This window comes from Tupaia chinensis, unplaced genomic scaffold (assembly GCF_000334495.1).
Source record: "Tupaia chinensis unplaced genomic scaffold, TupChi_1.0 Scaffold000637_1, whole genome shotgun sequence".
Classification (NCBI taxonomy): domain Eukaryota; kingdom Metazoa; phylum Chordata; class Mammalia; order Scandentia; family Tupaiidae; genus Tupaia; species Tupaia belangeri.
Window position 1 is genome coordinate 688,649 of NW_006160158.1, and position 14,528 is coordinate 703,176.

The window sequence follows — 14,528 nt, forward strand, 5'->3', positions numbered from 1 at the left end:
GAATGCCTTGTGAGGCACAGGCCTGGTGACTTGCTTCCTTGCCCCCCCCCCCATCTCTGGTGAGTGAATATGCCCTGTACCAGATTTAAAAAGGATAATAATAAAAATAATTAAGTTAAATAAATAATTCTTTTTAAAAAAATGACAAAAATGTGTCTTGACAGTAGGACTGACAAAAAGTAAAAAGATCGTTGCTATTCAGCAGTGAGGAGCTTTTGAGAAAATGAGCTTTCTTGCATTGTTGGTGGGAGTATAGATTGATAAAGCCTTTCTGGAGGACAATTTGGCTGTATTTTACAACATTTGTAGTTTGTCTAGCCTCTGATATAACAGTTCTACAGAAATCCTACATTAATCTGTACATGGTTTCTTAAAAACAAACCAAAAAACTAGAAGCTACCTAAATGTCCAACGGTGGGTGAATGATTAAATAAATTAATAATATTCTGCCTATACAGTGGAGTCCTATTTACAGATTGCTAAAAAAGAGTTAGATGGATGGATGGATGGATGGATGGATGGATGGATGGACAAAAAGACTCATGTAGGCATCTTTCAAAGACGTCTTTGTTAAAAAAGAAAGTAGGTTACAGAATAGCACTTGTATGATCTCTTTCATGTTAGACACAAAACACAGAAACATTCAAACATTTCTCTAGAGGCATTGAAAACAATCCGGAAAGTTTTCCTACAAATTGTTACGAGCGGCTGCCTCTGGGAACCATGTGTGTGGAAGGTTCGGGGGGAGACTTAAACTTTTTTATTTTATTTAAGTCTTTATTCTTTGATTTTTTATAATAAGTGCACAGAGCCATAATGATTAAAATCATAAATTTTGGAACCAGGAGGTGGCATGGTGGTTAAGGTGCTGGATACTCCCACATGACCAACCACGGTCTGAGTCCCCATCCTGGTGGCTTGCTTTCTCACTTTCCCTGTCTCTCTCTCTCTCGCTCTCTCTCTCTCTCTCTCTGTGTGTGTGTGTGTGTGTGTGTGTGTGTGTGTGTGTCTGGTCAAATTAAAATAAATGAATGAATAAATAAAATTAAATAAATAATTCTTTTTTAAAAAATTATAAATTCTAGAGCCTAGGAACCAGCAGATGGCATAATGGTTACATTGTTGGACTTCCACTTGGTCAACCATGGTTCAAGTCCTGGACCTGATGGCTTAAACCTTACACCGGGTACATGCACGTCTGTGCCCAAGATCCCAAGAGGAGAATGAAGGAGAAGGGATTGTGGCATGGTCATCCTCCCTGGGGGATGATTTCTCACTTTCTGTCTCTGTCTCTGTCTCTCTCTCTCTCCAGCGAGCACACATGCCCTATAGCAAAAAGCTCTCTAAATAAATCAGTTCTGGAATACGGAGTGCCTGGGCTCCCATCCTAGTTCTGCCTCCTCTGAGTATGTAGGGCAAGACACTCAACCTTGCTGTGTATCAATCTCCTCATAGAAAATGTTAAGAGCTGGGAACCAGCAGTTAGCGTAATGGCTATGTCGCTGGACTCCCACGTAGTCGACCGCGGTTCGTGTCCCGGACCCGGTGGCTTAAAACTCACGTCGGGCGCGTGTGCGTGCGTGCCCAAGATCCCGAGAGGAGAATGGAGGAGAAGGGATTGCGGCGTGACCATCCCCCCTGGGGGGTGATTTCTCGCTTTCTGTCTCTATGTCTCTCTCTGTCTGTCTGGCGAGCGCATGTGCCCTACAGTGAAAATCTCTCAAAAAAAAAAAAAAATGTTAAGAGCCATGACTGGCCCATGATAAGCACCATGGTAATCCTAGCCTTCGGTATTACTAAGCTTAAAAATTATTTTGGCCCAGCCTTGGTGGTGCAGCCTGTAGCATACTGAACTGTGGTGCTGGAAGCCACACACCAGCCATGGTTTGGATTCCCAGTCCAATCTACCTGAAACACGCCACATGCATGTGTGTGCCCAAGATCCTGACAAGCTAGAAGGCTGTGGGAAGGGGATAGGAAGAGGAATAAAGTTTGACAAAACCTTATCAATGGTGTCTCTCTCTCTCTCTCTCTCTCTCTCTCTCTCTCTCTCTTACATGCTCTCTATCATGAATAAAATAAACTTTAAAAAATAAATAGGGGCCAGCCAATGGCATGGTTGTTAAGACAGCTAGATCCTACATGGCTGGCTGCATGGTTCGAATCCCGAACCTGGCAGCTTGCAAAATATGCTGGGTCCATGTGCATGCATGCCCAGAATCTCAAAAGGAGAAATGGGGAAAAGATTGTGGCATGACCATCCCTCATGGAGGGCACTTTCACTTTCTCTCTTTCTTTCTCTGTCTTTCTCTAGCAAGTACATATGACCTCTAGCGCATTGATAAATCGATAAATCCATCAAGCCAGTTCTCTTGTGTGGTAGTTAAGGGAGCCGTATCCCACATGGCTGGCTATGTGGTTCAAATCTCAGCCCTGGCAGCTTGAAAAACACAGGTGCGTGCACGTACATTCCCATAATCCCAAAGGCATGGAGACCTGGAGAAGGGATTGCAGTGTAGCCACTGGGGTGCTTTCTCCCTCTCTTTGTCTCTTTGTCTCTTTCTGGCAAGTGCATGTGCCCTCAGGCAAAAATAAAAATAGAGAAATGAAAACAGTTCTCTTAATGTGAAAGGAGTTGAGGGAGTGAACTAGATAGTGTCTAGGAGTTCAGCCAACTGTCAGGTGTTGATCTTAACGATGGCTACAATGGAAGGATCTTGCGGAAGGTGAGAGTCCCCTATGCAGAAGCGTGCTGTGCTTGCCCTTGCCTTCTGAAAGCTTAGGGGCTTTAATATTTGAAAATAAGCCTCATCTTCCCTCGTCACATAGGCAGAAGAGATTTGTGAATGAGTTTCACCTTTGGGGTCCTGACAGCTCTGCCAATGAGTAGGTATAGAGTAGTACTCACACTCTGGTTAGAGATGGTTACTGGAGCACCAGGGTCGTGAAGGGACTATTGCCCTGCCCATCCCACCAAATAAATTCCCTACTCTAGACACTGAACATACTACCGTGGGGCTGAGGAACAGGGAGAGTCCGGGTAAGTGGACCTCAGGGGCTCTGTCAGCATCCTCTCCACTGGGGTCTGGTCCCTGACTCTGATTGTCTACTCACAGTGGAGCGAGGTGCAGCAGATGCTGAACGGGACACCCCTGTACATGTACCAGGACTGTCCAGTGCAAGAAGGCGGAGATACTGACCACTGGCTTCGCTCCAACTGGATCTACCGTGGGGAGGAGGCTTCGCGTGTGCACGTGGAGCTGCAGTTCACGGTGCGGGACTGCAAGAGTTTCCCAGGGGGAGCCAGGCCTGCGGGCTGCAAGGAGACCTTCAACCTTCTCTACATGGAGAGTGACCAGGACGTGGGCATTCAGCTCCGACGACCCTTATTCCAAAAGGTGCTTCCACCCTGCATGCCATCTCTGTCTTGATGCTAACCCCTGCCTGGTTCCTCGCCGACCCTGGTCAGCTAAGGGAAAACAGGAGGGGGTCAAGGACAGGAACAGAGTGCAGGTGTGAAATAATGAGAAGAGTGAGGGACTAGAAATCAGAGGGCTGGACTCAAGTTCCTTTGCTGCTATGCCCCGACTTTGGAGATGGCATTTAATCTCTCTAAGCTTTAGTTTCCTCATCAAAAGATAGTAATAATAACTGGGCCAGGGCCAGCCCAGGTTTAGGGGGCTAAGGAACCTGTACCCCACATGGCCAACATGTGATTCAAATCCCAGTCCCAGTAGCTTGGAATATACACTGCGTATGTGTGTGTATATGCCCCAAATCCCATTAGGATACTGAAGTGGAGGAGAAGGGATTGCAGTGATTGGGGGTGCTTTCTCCCTCTCCTTCCCACTTCTGGGGAGCACACGTGCCTCCTGGCAAACTTAATTAATGAAAATAGTTGGCCTGCCTTATCTTAATGTAGAGACTTGTGCAAGCACTCACTGAGACAATAGGGCGCAGTGGTGATGAGGACCTTTTTTAGCCATACCCACAACGTGTGTGTAACGTTCCGCCACGATTGTGGCTAGTTAGTTCGTAAGACGATTCCTTCCAGGCTGGCTCTCGCTCATCCCATCCCTTTCCTACTTAGCAAAGCACATTATACTACAAGAGAACATGAAGCCATCGGTATAGGATGTGCTGTCATTTCATCCCCAAAGAGGCAGTGTTGTCAAATTTGTAATTGGTAATACATTAATTATGAGACACTCTGTAACTGATCACCTCATTGGCACTGGGGTTGGAAACACCCTCCCATGGTGGAAATCTTATAGACTAGAGCTTGGGAGAACCCACTGCTTGGGTTCCAGTCCTCACCCTGTTATGCAGTGGAAGTGAGATCTAGAAGTGGGCTTTAGCCACAGCTTTTTCCACACCTGTCAAATGGAGATGCTAGACCACCCTACCTCAGAGGGCCACTGCAGGGGCTCAGAAGGAAATGCACATAAAGTGCCTTGTTCATTCCTCACATGCAGTAAGCTCTCCATTCACAGTTGCAAAAATTGTAGTCTTACTTATTTTGTTTTGCTATAAGGTGCGCATGCCTGTTAGCGAGACAGAATGGGGGTGGAAGAGTGAATCAATCCCTTCTTCTCCACTCTCTTCTTGGGATTTTTGGCATGCCCATGCACGTGTCCAGTATATTTTTCAAGCCACCAGGTTTGGGACTCAAACCATACAGCTGGCCATGTGGGTTCTAGCCACCCTAACCTCCACACCAGCTGGCTAGCCATGAATTGTAAAGTCTCAAGTGAGCAATTGTTTCTGTTTTGTGCTCTCTCCCATCTTCTTCCCCGCTTCTCCCAGGTAACCACGGTGGCCGCAGACCAAAGCTTCACCATCCGTGACCTGGCATCTGGCTCCGTGAAGCTGAATGTGGAACGCTGCTCCCTGGGCCGCCTGACCCGCCGCGGCCTCTACCTTGCCTTCCACAACCCGGGTGCCTGTGTGGCCCTGGTGTCTGTGCGGGTGTTCTACCAACGCTGTCCAGATGCTGTGCATGGCTTGGCCCGATTCCCTGACACTCTCCCGGGCCCTGCTGGGTTGGCGGAAGTGGCAGGAACCTGCTTGCCCCACGCACAGGCCAGGCCTGGGCCCTTGGGCGCACCCCGCATGCACTGCAGCCCTGAGGGTGAGTGGCTGGGGGCGGGGGGGCGGGGGGGGGCTTGGGCCGGGGGGGCCGCTGCCACGGCGAGCCTGGCTATGAGGAGAGCGGCAGCGGCAAGGAATGCGTCGGTAAGGAGGAAGGTGGTCAGGGCCACGGGGAAGGGTCTGGCGGGGGGCGGGGCACAGAAGGCAGCCGATGCCATGTCTCGAGACTTCACCCTGAACGTCCAAGAGCACAGGGTTGGCCACAGAAACTGGGCGGGGAGCGGACGGTGATAATTCTGCCTGTTCAAGCAATTTCTCTCCAGCCTGCCCTAGTGGCTCCTACCGAACTGACATGGACACAGCCCACTGTCTCGAGTGTCCCCAACATAGCACAGCCACGTCCGAGGGGGCCACCATCTGTACCTGTGAGAGTGACCATTACAGAGCTCCTGGGGAGGGCCCCCAGGTGGCATGCACACGTGAGTCCAGGGGACAGGCGCTGGTCCTGGGGAAGGAGGCCTTGTGGGGGGTTAGAATGTTCCAGAATTTCCCAGTTTGGGAGTCCCTGCAGCACGTCAGGCTTGTAGCCCCCTGGGAGATTGAGGAGATGTGCATCAGTTACTTTCTCCTCTGGAGGAATCAAACCTCCCGACCAGGACTTGGCAGGACTTCAAGAACTGGGTAACAGGTGGAAGTGGGGGTGTCAGCGGTGTGGCTGGAACTACAGCTGACTCACTGATGGCTCCTCTTCCCCACAGGTTCCCCCTCGGCTCCCCAAAACCTGAGCTTCTCTATGTCAGGGAATCAGCTCTCCCTGCGGTGGGAGCCCCCAGCCGATATGGGGGGACGCCAGGACGTCAGCTACAACGTGAGGTGCTCCCAGTGTCAGGGTCCAGCGCAGGATGGAGGGCCCTGCCAGCCCTGTGGGGAAGGCGTGCGCTTCTCTCCGGAGGCCAGGGGCCTCACCGTGCCTGTCGTGCGTGTCCTGGGCCTTGAGTCCTACGCCAACTATTCCTTCACTGTCGAAGCTCAGAATGGAGTGTCCAGTCTCGACGGCTCCAGCCCCGCCAGCTCCTCCCTCAGCATCAGCATGGGGCATGCAGGTGACAGACCTGGAGCGCACAGAGGGCAGATGGGTGGGCAGGAGACCATTGACAAGACACTTAAGTTACTTCCTCTTTCCTTCCAAATCCAATTTGATCCCTCGGAACTCCCAGAGCCGCTCTCAGGCCTGTCTCTGACCCTGGTGAAGAAAGAACCACGGCAGTTGGAGCTGACCTGGGCCGGGTCCCGGCCTCGCAGCCCCGGCGGGAACCTGAGCTACGAGCTGCATGTGCTGAACCAGGTCAGGTGCTCAGGAGAGACAGGCCCTGCTGTCCATGCCTGGGGACACCAACATTCCCAGCCTGGGGCCCAGCAGGGAAGAGCCACCCGAAGTAAAGCACAGGGCTTCTTGGGACAGAGGTCTCCCACGAGCCCTGTCCTTGCCATCTCCTGGCTGACCTCCCGTGTACTCCCATGATTGCCCACCGCAGTCTCCCAGGCTCGCTTCCGCGGGACCCAGTTAACATGAGTCCCACCCACAGGACGAAGAGCGGCATCAGATGGTGCCCGAGCCCCGGGTCCTGCTGACGGAGCTGCAGCCAGACACCACCTACATCGTCAGAGTGCGGATGCTCACCCCGCTGGGCCCCGGCCCCTTCTCCCCAGACCATGAGTTTCGGACCAGCCCCCCAGGTGGGTTATCATCTGTTCTGTATACACACACACACACACACACACACACACACACACACACACGTCATCCCACCCAGGCCCCCAGCTCCTATTCCAAGTCGTGGCCCCTGTTCTTTCTCTGCACGCATGCGCACACATGTACCCACCCGTGTCCCGGTACAGGGGCAGACACGCACCCGACGCCCACGGAGAGGCCTGCCTTGGCTGCACAGGCCCCGCCCTTCTAAGCTCCATCGTCTCAGTGGACTGTGAGCCCCCAGACTTGCTCACGCCGTGCACCCACAGTTTCCAGGGGCCTGACTGGAGGGGAGACTGTGGCCATCATCTTCGGGGTGCTGCTCGGTGTCGCTCTGCTGCTTGGAATTCTCGTCTTCCGTTCCAGGTGCCAGTCTTACCTCCCCCTGAAAGCCATCCTGAGTCCCTGTGCCACAGAATACCCCCCACCTGTGGTCCCAGTAGCCCACCCAGCCCTGACACCAAAGTCCTGGTGTGTCCCGTATCCGTTCTGCTCCCTCATCTCTGCTACATTGGGAGATCCAATCAGATGCCCCTGGGCCCCTAGGGTAGCCCTGGGACCCTGACAGAGCTGGCCCTCCATCCCCACAGGAGAGCTCGGCGGCAGCGGCAGCAAAGGCAGCGCGATCGAGTCACCGACATGGATCGAGGTAAGCCGAGAACACGTGTGTACACATGTGTGTGTGTGCACTTGTGTCTGCACGCAGGTATCATGCATGTGTACGTGTCAGGAGGGACCTAGGGACTCACATTTGCTGGGGCGACTCTGGCAGTGAAGTGGGCTTGGTTGTCCCTAGGGCTCTGGTGTTTTGCTACCTAATTAACTTTGGTTAATTAACGTTGCACCGATAGCCCTCCAGTGGCTGTGGTGCAATTATATGTTAGCTGTTGGTGCCACTGGACCGCCACCCAGGGCTCTGAGCAGCCATTCTCATCCTGTGGCCAGGGCTGCGGGCCAGGCCGGGAGGACAGGAACTGGAGGCCTTCCTGCTTGTCACCTCGTTAGGTGCCCTGCCAAGGGCAGTCGGTATTCCATCCACATCCCTGGGGTGAGCGAAGCAGGGGATGTGGACGAGGCGTGACTGACTGGAGCAGGATGGGGGCTGGATGAAGAGACGGGCAAGGGACCAGAGCCTGGGTCACCAAGCCGAGAGCATGGGAAACTCCAGGCAGAGGACACAACCCTGGCGTCACTACCTGGCCCAATGTGCTAGACCTTGGGGAATGGGCACAGGGACCTGGAGAGAGACGGGAAGCAGAAATGTTGGGCTGCCGTGCTCAGTTGCTAAGGACGGAGACTTCCTCCCACTTCAGCCAAAACTGGAAGAATTCTGGGAGCAGAGGAGTGTGGGCAAGGATGGGCACCATAGCCACCCGTCCTGCTCGCCCCCATCCCACCCCCCTGAGCCCAAAAGCTGGCGCTCCTGTGGCTGAGCCGTCCCTGTTCTCCCAGAGGACAAACTGTGGCTGAAGCCCTACGTGGACCTGCAGGCATACGAGGACCCTGCACAGGGGGCCCTGGACTTCACGCAGGAGCTCGATCCTGCCTGGCTGGTAGTGGACACGGTCATCGGGGAAGGTGAGTGTGTCTGTGCACCATGGCCGGGGCCCTCTGGATGGCAGCATGGAGCTGCCAGCTGGCACCTCTGGCCCGAGAGCCCAGTGTGTCCACTTTCTGTGGTTCCCTGTTCCTCTTTGAATGGCTATGTTGATGTTCACCCTCACCCCCACCACCATCAGGTGCCTGGAGCAGCCCCGTGCACCTCACACTGCCCTTCCATGGCCGTGGAGTTTCCAATAGTGTGTCAGACACGTCTTTGTCCATCATAGTGTTGTGCTGAGGCTCGGACTGTTCCCTGATGGTTCCCAAGTAGTGGGGGGAGTCAGAACTTCCCTGGCCCAGCACTCTACCCCATGAGGGTCCAGTGTCCTCGGGCTGTCCTGACCCCCTGGATCACTGGAAGAAGTGAATCTGAGCAGAGAACAAAGCTTGGCAGTATCCTTGCCAATTGTCCAGCCAAGTCAGCGAGCCATAGCAAGAGGAGGCCACGGAAGAGAAGAGAGGCAGCAGCGGTCAGCCTCCCATGTCACTTGGTCACTAGGGGTGGACCCGCCTGCACTCCCTGAGCACACCCCAGGCCCACCGCACGGGGCCCATTCCCCACTACGTTCCCTGAGCACCTGCTGAAGGCCACGGGCTGTGCTAGTGCTGGAGTCAGGACACACAGCTCCACCGGGGCTCCAGACTCTGTCCCGTCTCCAGAAGGACACCCAGGCCCTGTCCCAGGAGGACACTCCGCACTTCTGATCTTCTGGGTCCCCGCCTGCCCCTTGGGGAGCCTGACAGTGCACTGGGCTATGCCTGTTTCCACCCAGGAGAGTTTGGAGAAGTGTATCGAGGGACCCTGCGGCTCCCCAGCCAGGACTGCAAGACTGTGGCCATTAAGACCTTGAAAGACACATCCCCAGAGGGCCAGTGGTGGAACTTCCTCCGAGAGGCGACTATCATGGGCCAGTTCAACCACCCGCACATCCTGCATCTGGAAGGCGTTGTCACAAAGAGTGAGGAGCGAGCTCCCTGAGCTGGGGGGCCGGGTGCGGGAAGGCAGGGAGGGCTGGGAGGAGGTGCTGTCAGGAAGCCCGGACCTGGCACTGATGACACACACTGTGTGCCAGGAAAGCCCATCATGATCATCACGGAGTTCATGGAGCACGGGGCCCTGGATGCCTTCCTGAGGGTGAGGAGGGCAGAGGGGCGGCCAGGGAGGGGCATGCACTGTGGGCTCCGGCACTGGAGGAGGAGGCCCTGCACTTCCTGACTCTCCACTCACCCTGCCACAGGACCGGGAGGACCAGCTGGCCCCTGGGCAGCTGGTGGCCATGCTGCAGGGCATAGCCTCTGGCATGAACTACCTCAGTGACCACAGTTACGTCCACCGGGACCTGGCTGCCAGGAACATCCTGGTCAGTCAGAACCTGTGCTGCAAGGTGTCTGACTTTGGCCTGACCCGCCTCCTGGACAACTTCGACGGCACCTACGAAACCCAGGTTAGAGCCCTGTCCATGCTGCATACATGTTCACAGGCGTGATCACGTCCAGGCACATGTGTACGAGCACGGGTTCATGCTCGTGGGCACGGTCATTTTCCACCTCCTTCCGACACGTTTCCTTTCTAATGGCCAGAGGGTGCTTATGCTCACAGAGAGAGAAAAAGCATCCCCCAGAGAGGCATGGTCCCACAGCAATCCCCTAACTTGCGTGGCTCCTTCCCATCAGGATTTTGGGCACAAATGTACACATGCACCTAGAGTGTTTTTCAACGTGCCGACCCCAGGGTTTGAACCACAATCTGCCATATGGGATCCAGCTCCCAATGCACAGCACTTCACCACTGTGCTATGGGGCCGGCCCCCCACATATGTTTTTCACTCTCATTCATGACATACCACCTTTCTGTCCCACGTGCCTTCTCAGGGAGGGAAGATCCCCATCCGCTGGACAGCCCCTGAAGCCATCGCCCACCGGATCTTCACCACGGCCAGCGATGTGTGGAGCTTTGGGATTGTGATGTGGGAGGTGCTGAGCTTTGGGGACAAGCCCTACGGGGAGATGAGCAATCAGGAGGTGAGCTGGAATATCATCCCCGACTCACGCCTTGCATCTCCCTCCAGGGCCTCTTCCTGCAGGTGTCCTTATTTCTTCTTCCTGACCCCCAGTTTTCTTCATTCCTATTTCATCAGGCCCCTTCACTTCATGTCCGCCCTCTTTTCTGCTTCTACTCTGGTCAGGGGTCTCCAGCCTGGCACCCCTCCCTCTTCTCCGCACAGGTCATGAAGAACATCGAGGATGGGTACCGGCTGCCCCCTCCTGTGGACTGCCCGGCCCCTCTGTATGAACTCATGAAGGGCTGCTGGGCTTACGACCGCGCCCAGCGGCCCCACTTCCACAAGCTGCAGGCACAGCTGGAGCAGCTGCTCGCCAACCCGCACTCCCTGCGCACCATCGCCAACTTCGACCCCAGGTAACCGTGCTGGGGGAGGCAAGGAAGGTCAGAGGGCAGATCTGGGAGAATGGAAATGGACATCCAGCCACAGCCAAGGAGGACTGGGCCTGGGGAGCTCTGAACAGAGGCCAGACCACAATCCGCCCTTAGAGGAAAGCGCCCCAGTGGAGGAGTCGTGGTCGCACCTGCCTAGTAAGCAAACACACAGGTGGAATGCGCACACAGGCTGTTCAGAGGAACTACCTGCCCTGGAAATTACGCACATCTGTGAGCAGAAAAGCCGTTGCAGCAAGCAGTCCCAGTTCCCTACCCGTGCCTGGCCTGAGACCCACACTTGCCTGGCCTGAGACCCCTCCCCCTTCCACTGCATCGAACTATAGCCCCAGCCACGTTTGCTCTGGGAGTTCTGTGGGACTTCCCTGTGGAAATGTTCCCACCTGTGCAGGAACGTTCACTTGCTCAGCACATTTTGGAGGACTCAATTCCCATGCCACCAGCTGGCCCTCCTTCCTTATATGTGGCCCAGCTTCAAGAGAGTAACTAGTGGGGAGGGACTGTCCCATGAGCGTGTGTATAGACAGACTTCAGCTAAGCAGGGAGATGTTCCAACCAGTGGGGAGGACATGGGGGCGCTTCTCTCCCTCCTGTCTCTAGTGAACACGTGCACCGTCCGAGGAAACAGGAAAATGAGCCACTGGTGCACGTGCTTCGCTAGGACTGGAGATGCAGCAGCCCTTACGCCTGGCAGCTGCTCCTGGAAGCCTGGCAGTTGAGTTGGGATGGGGACCGCAAGGGTGGCTCTGTGGGGTCTGCAAAGGCTCTCTGATCACGTGGTCAGCCTCCGGGGAGGTGGGGGCCGGCAGGCTGCTGCTCGTACAGGATGACAGCAGCATCCAGTCAGGGATGGCATCAGAGATCGGCAGAGAGGACCAGCTCTGCCAAGAACTCGGGGCTTTGTTCTGAGTGCGGAGAACCACTGACCGGTTTTGTAATACCATCCATGAGACATGGCGGGAATGTGGAGAAGGAGCTGGTCGGGAGGGGAAGGTGGGGAAGACAGGCCGGGCTATCCTTGCAGTGCCTTACCAAGTGAGCCCGCCTGGCATGCTGGCTCCTATCAAACCACCATATATAACCTTGTTTCTGGAAGGAAATGTACTCCAAGTTCCAACTTTCGAAACTATCTTTTGGAGCAGAGCTCCCTGGTACACTGGAGATTGCGTGTGGCTAATCTTTCTGGAATGCTGGATATTTTCCCCCGGCAGATTTACTTTGCTAATGGTTTTTGGCTCTGGCTGGCTTCAGGACAGGAACACTCATTGTGCTGTGGGTGTTGGAGAGCAAGAATAACAGCCGAGGCTGAAGGTGGCAAATGAGGGCCACTCCCAAAACTCAAGTGGCCACCCAGGGACAGGCAGGACCATGGCCAGGCACCAGGGCCTCTCTTGCCTTCAGTGTCCCCCCTGGGGCACTTCCATGCCTGAACCACCCCCTACCACCTGCCATTCCCTTGGGAGATGGACTGGTTTGGTTCTGTTGGTGACTCCCAGGGCTGCCACTTCCCTAGACCTGTGGTGAGGCAGCCGGGCCAGCCAGCCATTGCTGCGAGTACACCAGGAAGCAGGCAGGAAGTGGATCCAGACAATGGCCAGGCCAACCCGCCAGGTCTAGATGATCTCTGCTCAGACACCCGACTGGCCTGTCTCAGAGGCCCAGGCCCATCAGACCCTGCAGCCCTGTGACTCACGCAGCCCTGTGTCCCACAGGGTGACTCTTCGCCTGCCCAGCCTGAGTGGCTCAGATGGGATCCCCTACCGCAGCGTCTCTGAGTGGCTCGAGTCCATTCGCATGAAACGCTACATTCTGCACTTCCGCTCCGCCGGGCTGGACACTATGGAATGTGTGCTGGAGCTGACAGCCGAGTGAGGAGCTGGCGCCTGGGCATGGGGTGGGCAGGGGTGTGGGGCTTAGGCCCCCAAGACTCACAGCCCCCTTGCTCACCCACAGGGACCTGACACAGATGGGAATCACGCTACCGGGACACCAGAAGCGCATCCTCTGCAGTATTCAAGGGTTCAAGGACTGATGAGCGCTGTGAGGGCAAGGCCTTCCCTGCTCTCGGCCACCCTCTCCTCCGGGAGCAGGGAGGGGGCTGTGGACTCGCCTCGGCCCTTCCTGTAGCCTGCACAGGCTCTTGGTGCTGCTCCTGCCTACCCTTTGGAGGACTTTCCTCTGGACACTGGGAGCCTCTCTTCTGTTTTCCAAAGGGAGGTGGGGGTAAAAGTCAAAAGGTACTTGTGGGGGGAGTTGGGGGAGGGCTTAATATATATTCATCATATACATATATATTTTTGTAAATAAAGAGGAACTACGTTTTCACCCTTACCCCCGATCCGTTAGCCCTCTTCCCCCATCCCACCTGAGGGCTGTTGACACTACAGAAGAGTCCATGTCTGCAAATTCTGGAAAATAGGGTTTGTTTTATTTGTAGCTGTAGCCACAACCTGGCAGCACAGGACAGGGGCAGTGTCTAGGCCAGTCGCCAAGGCTCCCGGGCCAGGATCCCCTCCCCTCCAAGCAGAGTACAAAGGCTGCCCGGCCAGCCCCGGTGCAGCAGTGGAAGCAGCAGCTCTAACCCTGGTGTCCCAAGGTGGGCACCCACAGGACAGCAGCCATCCTGCAGGGTGGGCTGGGGCTGAGACCTGGGTGGAGTGGAGCCCTGGGTCAGGGCGCTTGATACTGGGGTGGGGTTTGGAATGGAGGGAGGCTAGGCAACAAAACAGTAACAGGTGGGTGGGCGCTGCAGGGCAGCTGGTCTCGGCGTGGGTGGTCCGTGGGGGTGGCGTGCAGCCCAGAGGCGGGCAGTCTTTGCTCAGCTCTAGGCTCTAGCGGTGTGGCATTTCCGACAAAGCACATGGCCATCCAGGGGGAAGCAGCCATTGTCATCTGCCTCGATGGAGAGAGGCCTTCCACAGTCCTGGGAAGAAGGCAAGATAAGACGACTCTGGCCAGGAAGGCCCCTGCCCCACCGGCCTTCCAGGGGCTCCATCTTTGAATTAGGAAGGCCATATGTATCCACAGCTCAGAGCTGCTGTCCTTGTCTTCCCACCCACACTGTCTCTCCACTCCTAATTACCAACGGGGCCTCTCCTGCAAGGTCTCCACTCCCCTGCCCTCCCTGAAGGCTGCTGGCCCCTCCCATTCTCCCTCAACTCCATCCTGCCCTCCTCTAGCCTCCTGGACTCCCTATTCCCGGCCACGCTCAAGCACAACTCTTTCCTCCCCATAGTCCTCTTTCTTGGTTTATCCAGGACTCTAGTGACCTCAGAAATCCCACAAGAAGCGTTTGGGCAGGACAGTCATGCTTTCCATTACCTGGTTACTAAGCAGGGACTCCCACTCCCCCTGGACAGAGCCAGCCTCAAGGGGACAGAGGGACAGGACCAAGGGATGGCTGACCTCACACTTGTAACACTTCATGTGGAAGTTCTTGTCCAGAGCGACCACACGCACGGTCTCGTCGCGGCCAGGTTCAGGCATGATGGGCTCGGCGCACACGGAACACCTGGGGGCGTACTGCCTGGGGAGGCATGGGTGGGCCAGGTGGGTCACTGCTATCAGGCAAGGGGCCCCGGGCACACAGCCCCTCCCTGGGAGTGCAGGGTAATGAGCTGGAGCGGG

The 14,528-nt window shown here is 55.5% G+C and overlaps 2 protein-coding genes across 2 annotated transcripts in view; one reads left to right on the top strand and one right to left on the bottom strand.

Annotated features, from left to right (window-relative positions):
* EPHA1 (EPH receptor A1) overlaps nt 1–13,493 on the top strand; it is a 26,895-nt gene extending 13,402 nt beyond the window's left edge. The window contains 17 exon segments of the mRNA XM_006159588.2: nt 3,117–3,398; nt 4,807–5,148; nt 5,151–5,235; nt 5,415–5,570; nt 5,850–6,194; nt 6,309–6,436; nt 6,678–6,828; nt 7,114–7,210; nt 7,435–7,493; nt 8,297–8,422; nt 9,220–9,405; nt 9,520–9,581; nt 9,685–9,891; nt 10,319–10,468; nt 10,672–10,865; nt 12,614–12,769; nt 12,855–13,493. Of these exon segments, the coding sequence (XP_006159650.1) occupies nt 3,117–3,398; nt 4,807–5,148; nt 5,151–5,235; nt 5,415–5,570; nt 5,850–6,194; nt 6,309–6,436; nt 6,678–6,828; nt 7,114–7,210; nt 7,435–7,493; nt 8,297–8,422; nt 9,220–9,405; nt 9,520–9,581; nt 9,685–9,891; nt 10,319–10,468; nt 10,672–10,865; nt 12,614–12,769; nt 12,855–12,933 (2,805 nt within the window). The 3' untranslated portion in view covers nt 12,934–13,493.
* Nucleotides 13,308–14,528, bottom strand: part of ZYX (zyxin) — a 14,943-nt gene continuing 13,722 nt past the window's right edge. Inside the window, exons 8-9 of the mRNA XM_006159620.3 lie at nt 14,307–14,427; nt 13,308–13,824 (exon numbers count right to left, since the gene is read on the bottom strand). Coding sequence (XP_006159682.1) covers nt 13,726–13,824; nt 14,307–14,427 — 220 coding nt within the window. The 3' untranslated portion in view covers nt 13,308–13,725. The remainder of the gene's footprint in view (nt 13,825–14,306; nt 14,428–14,528) is intronic.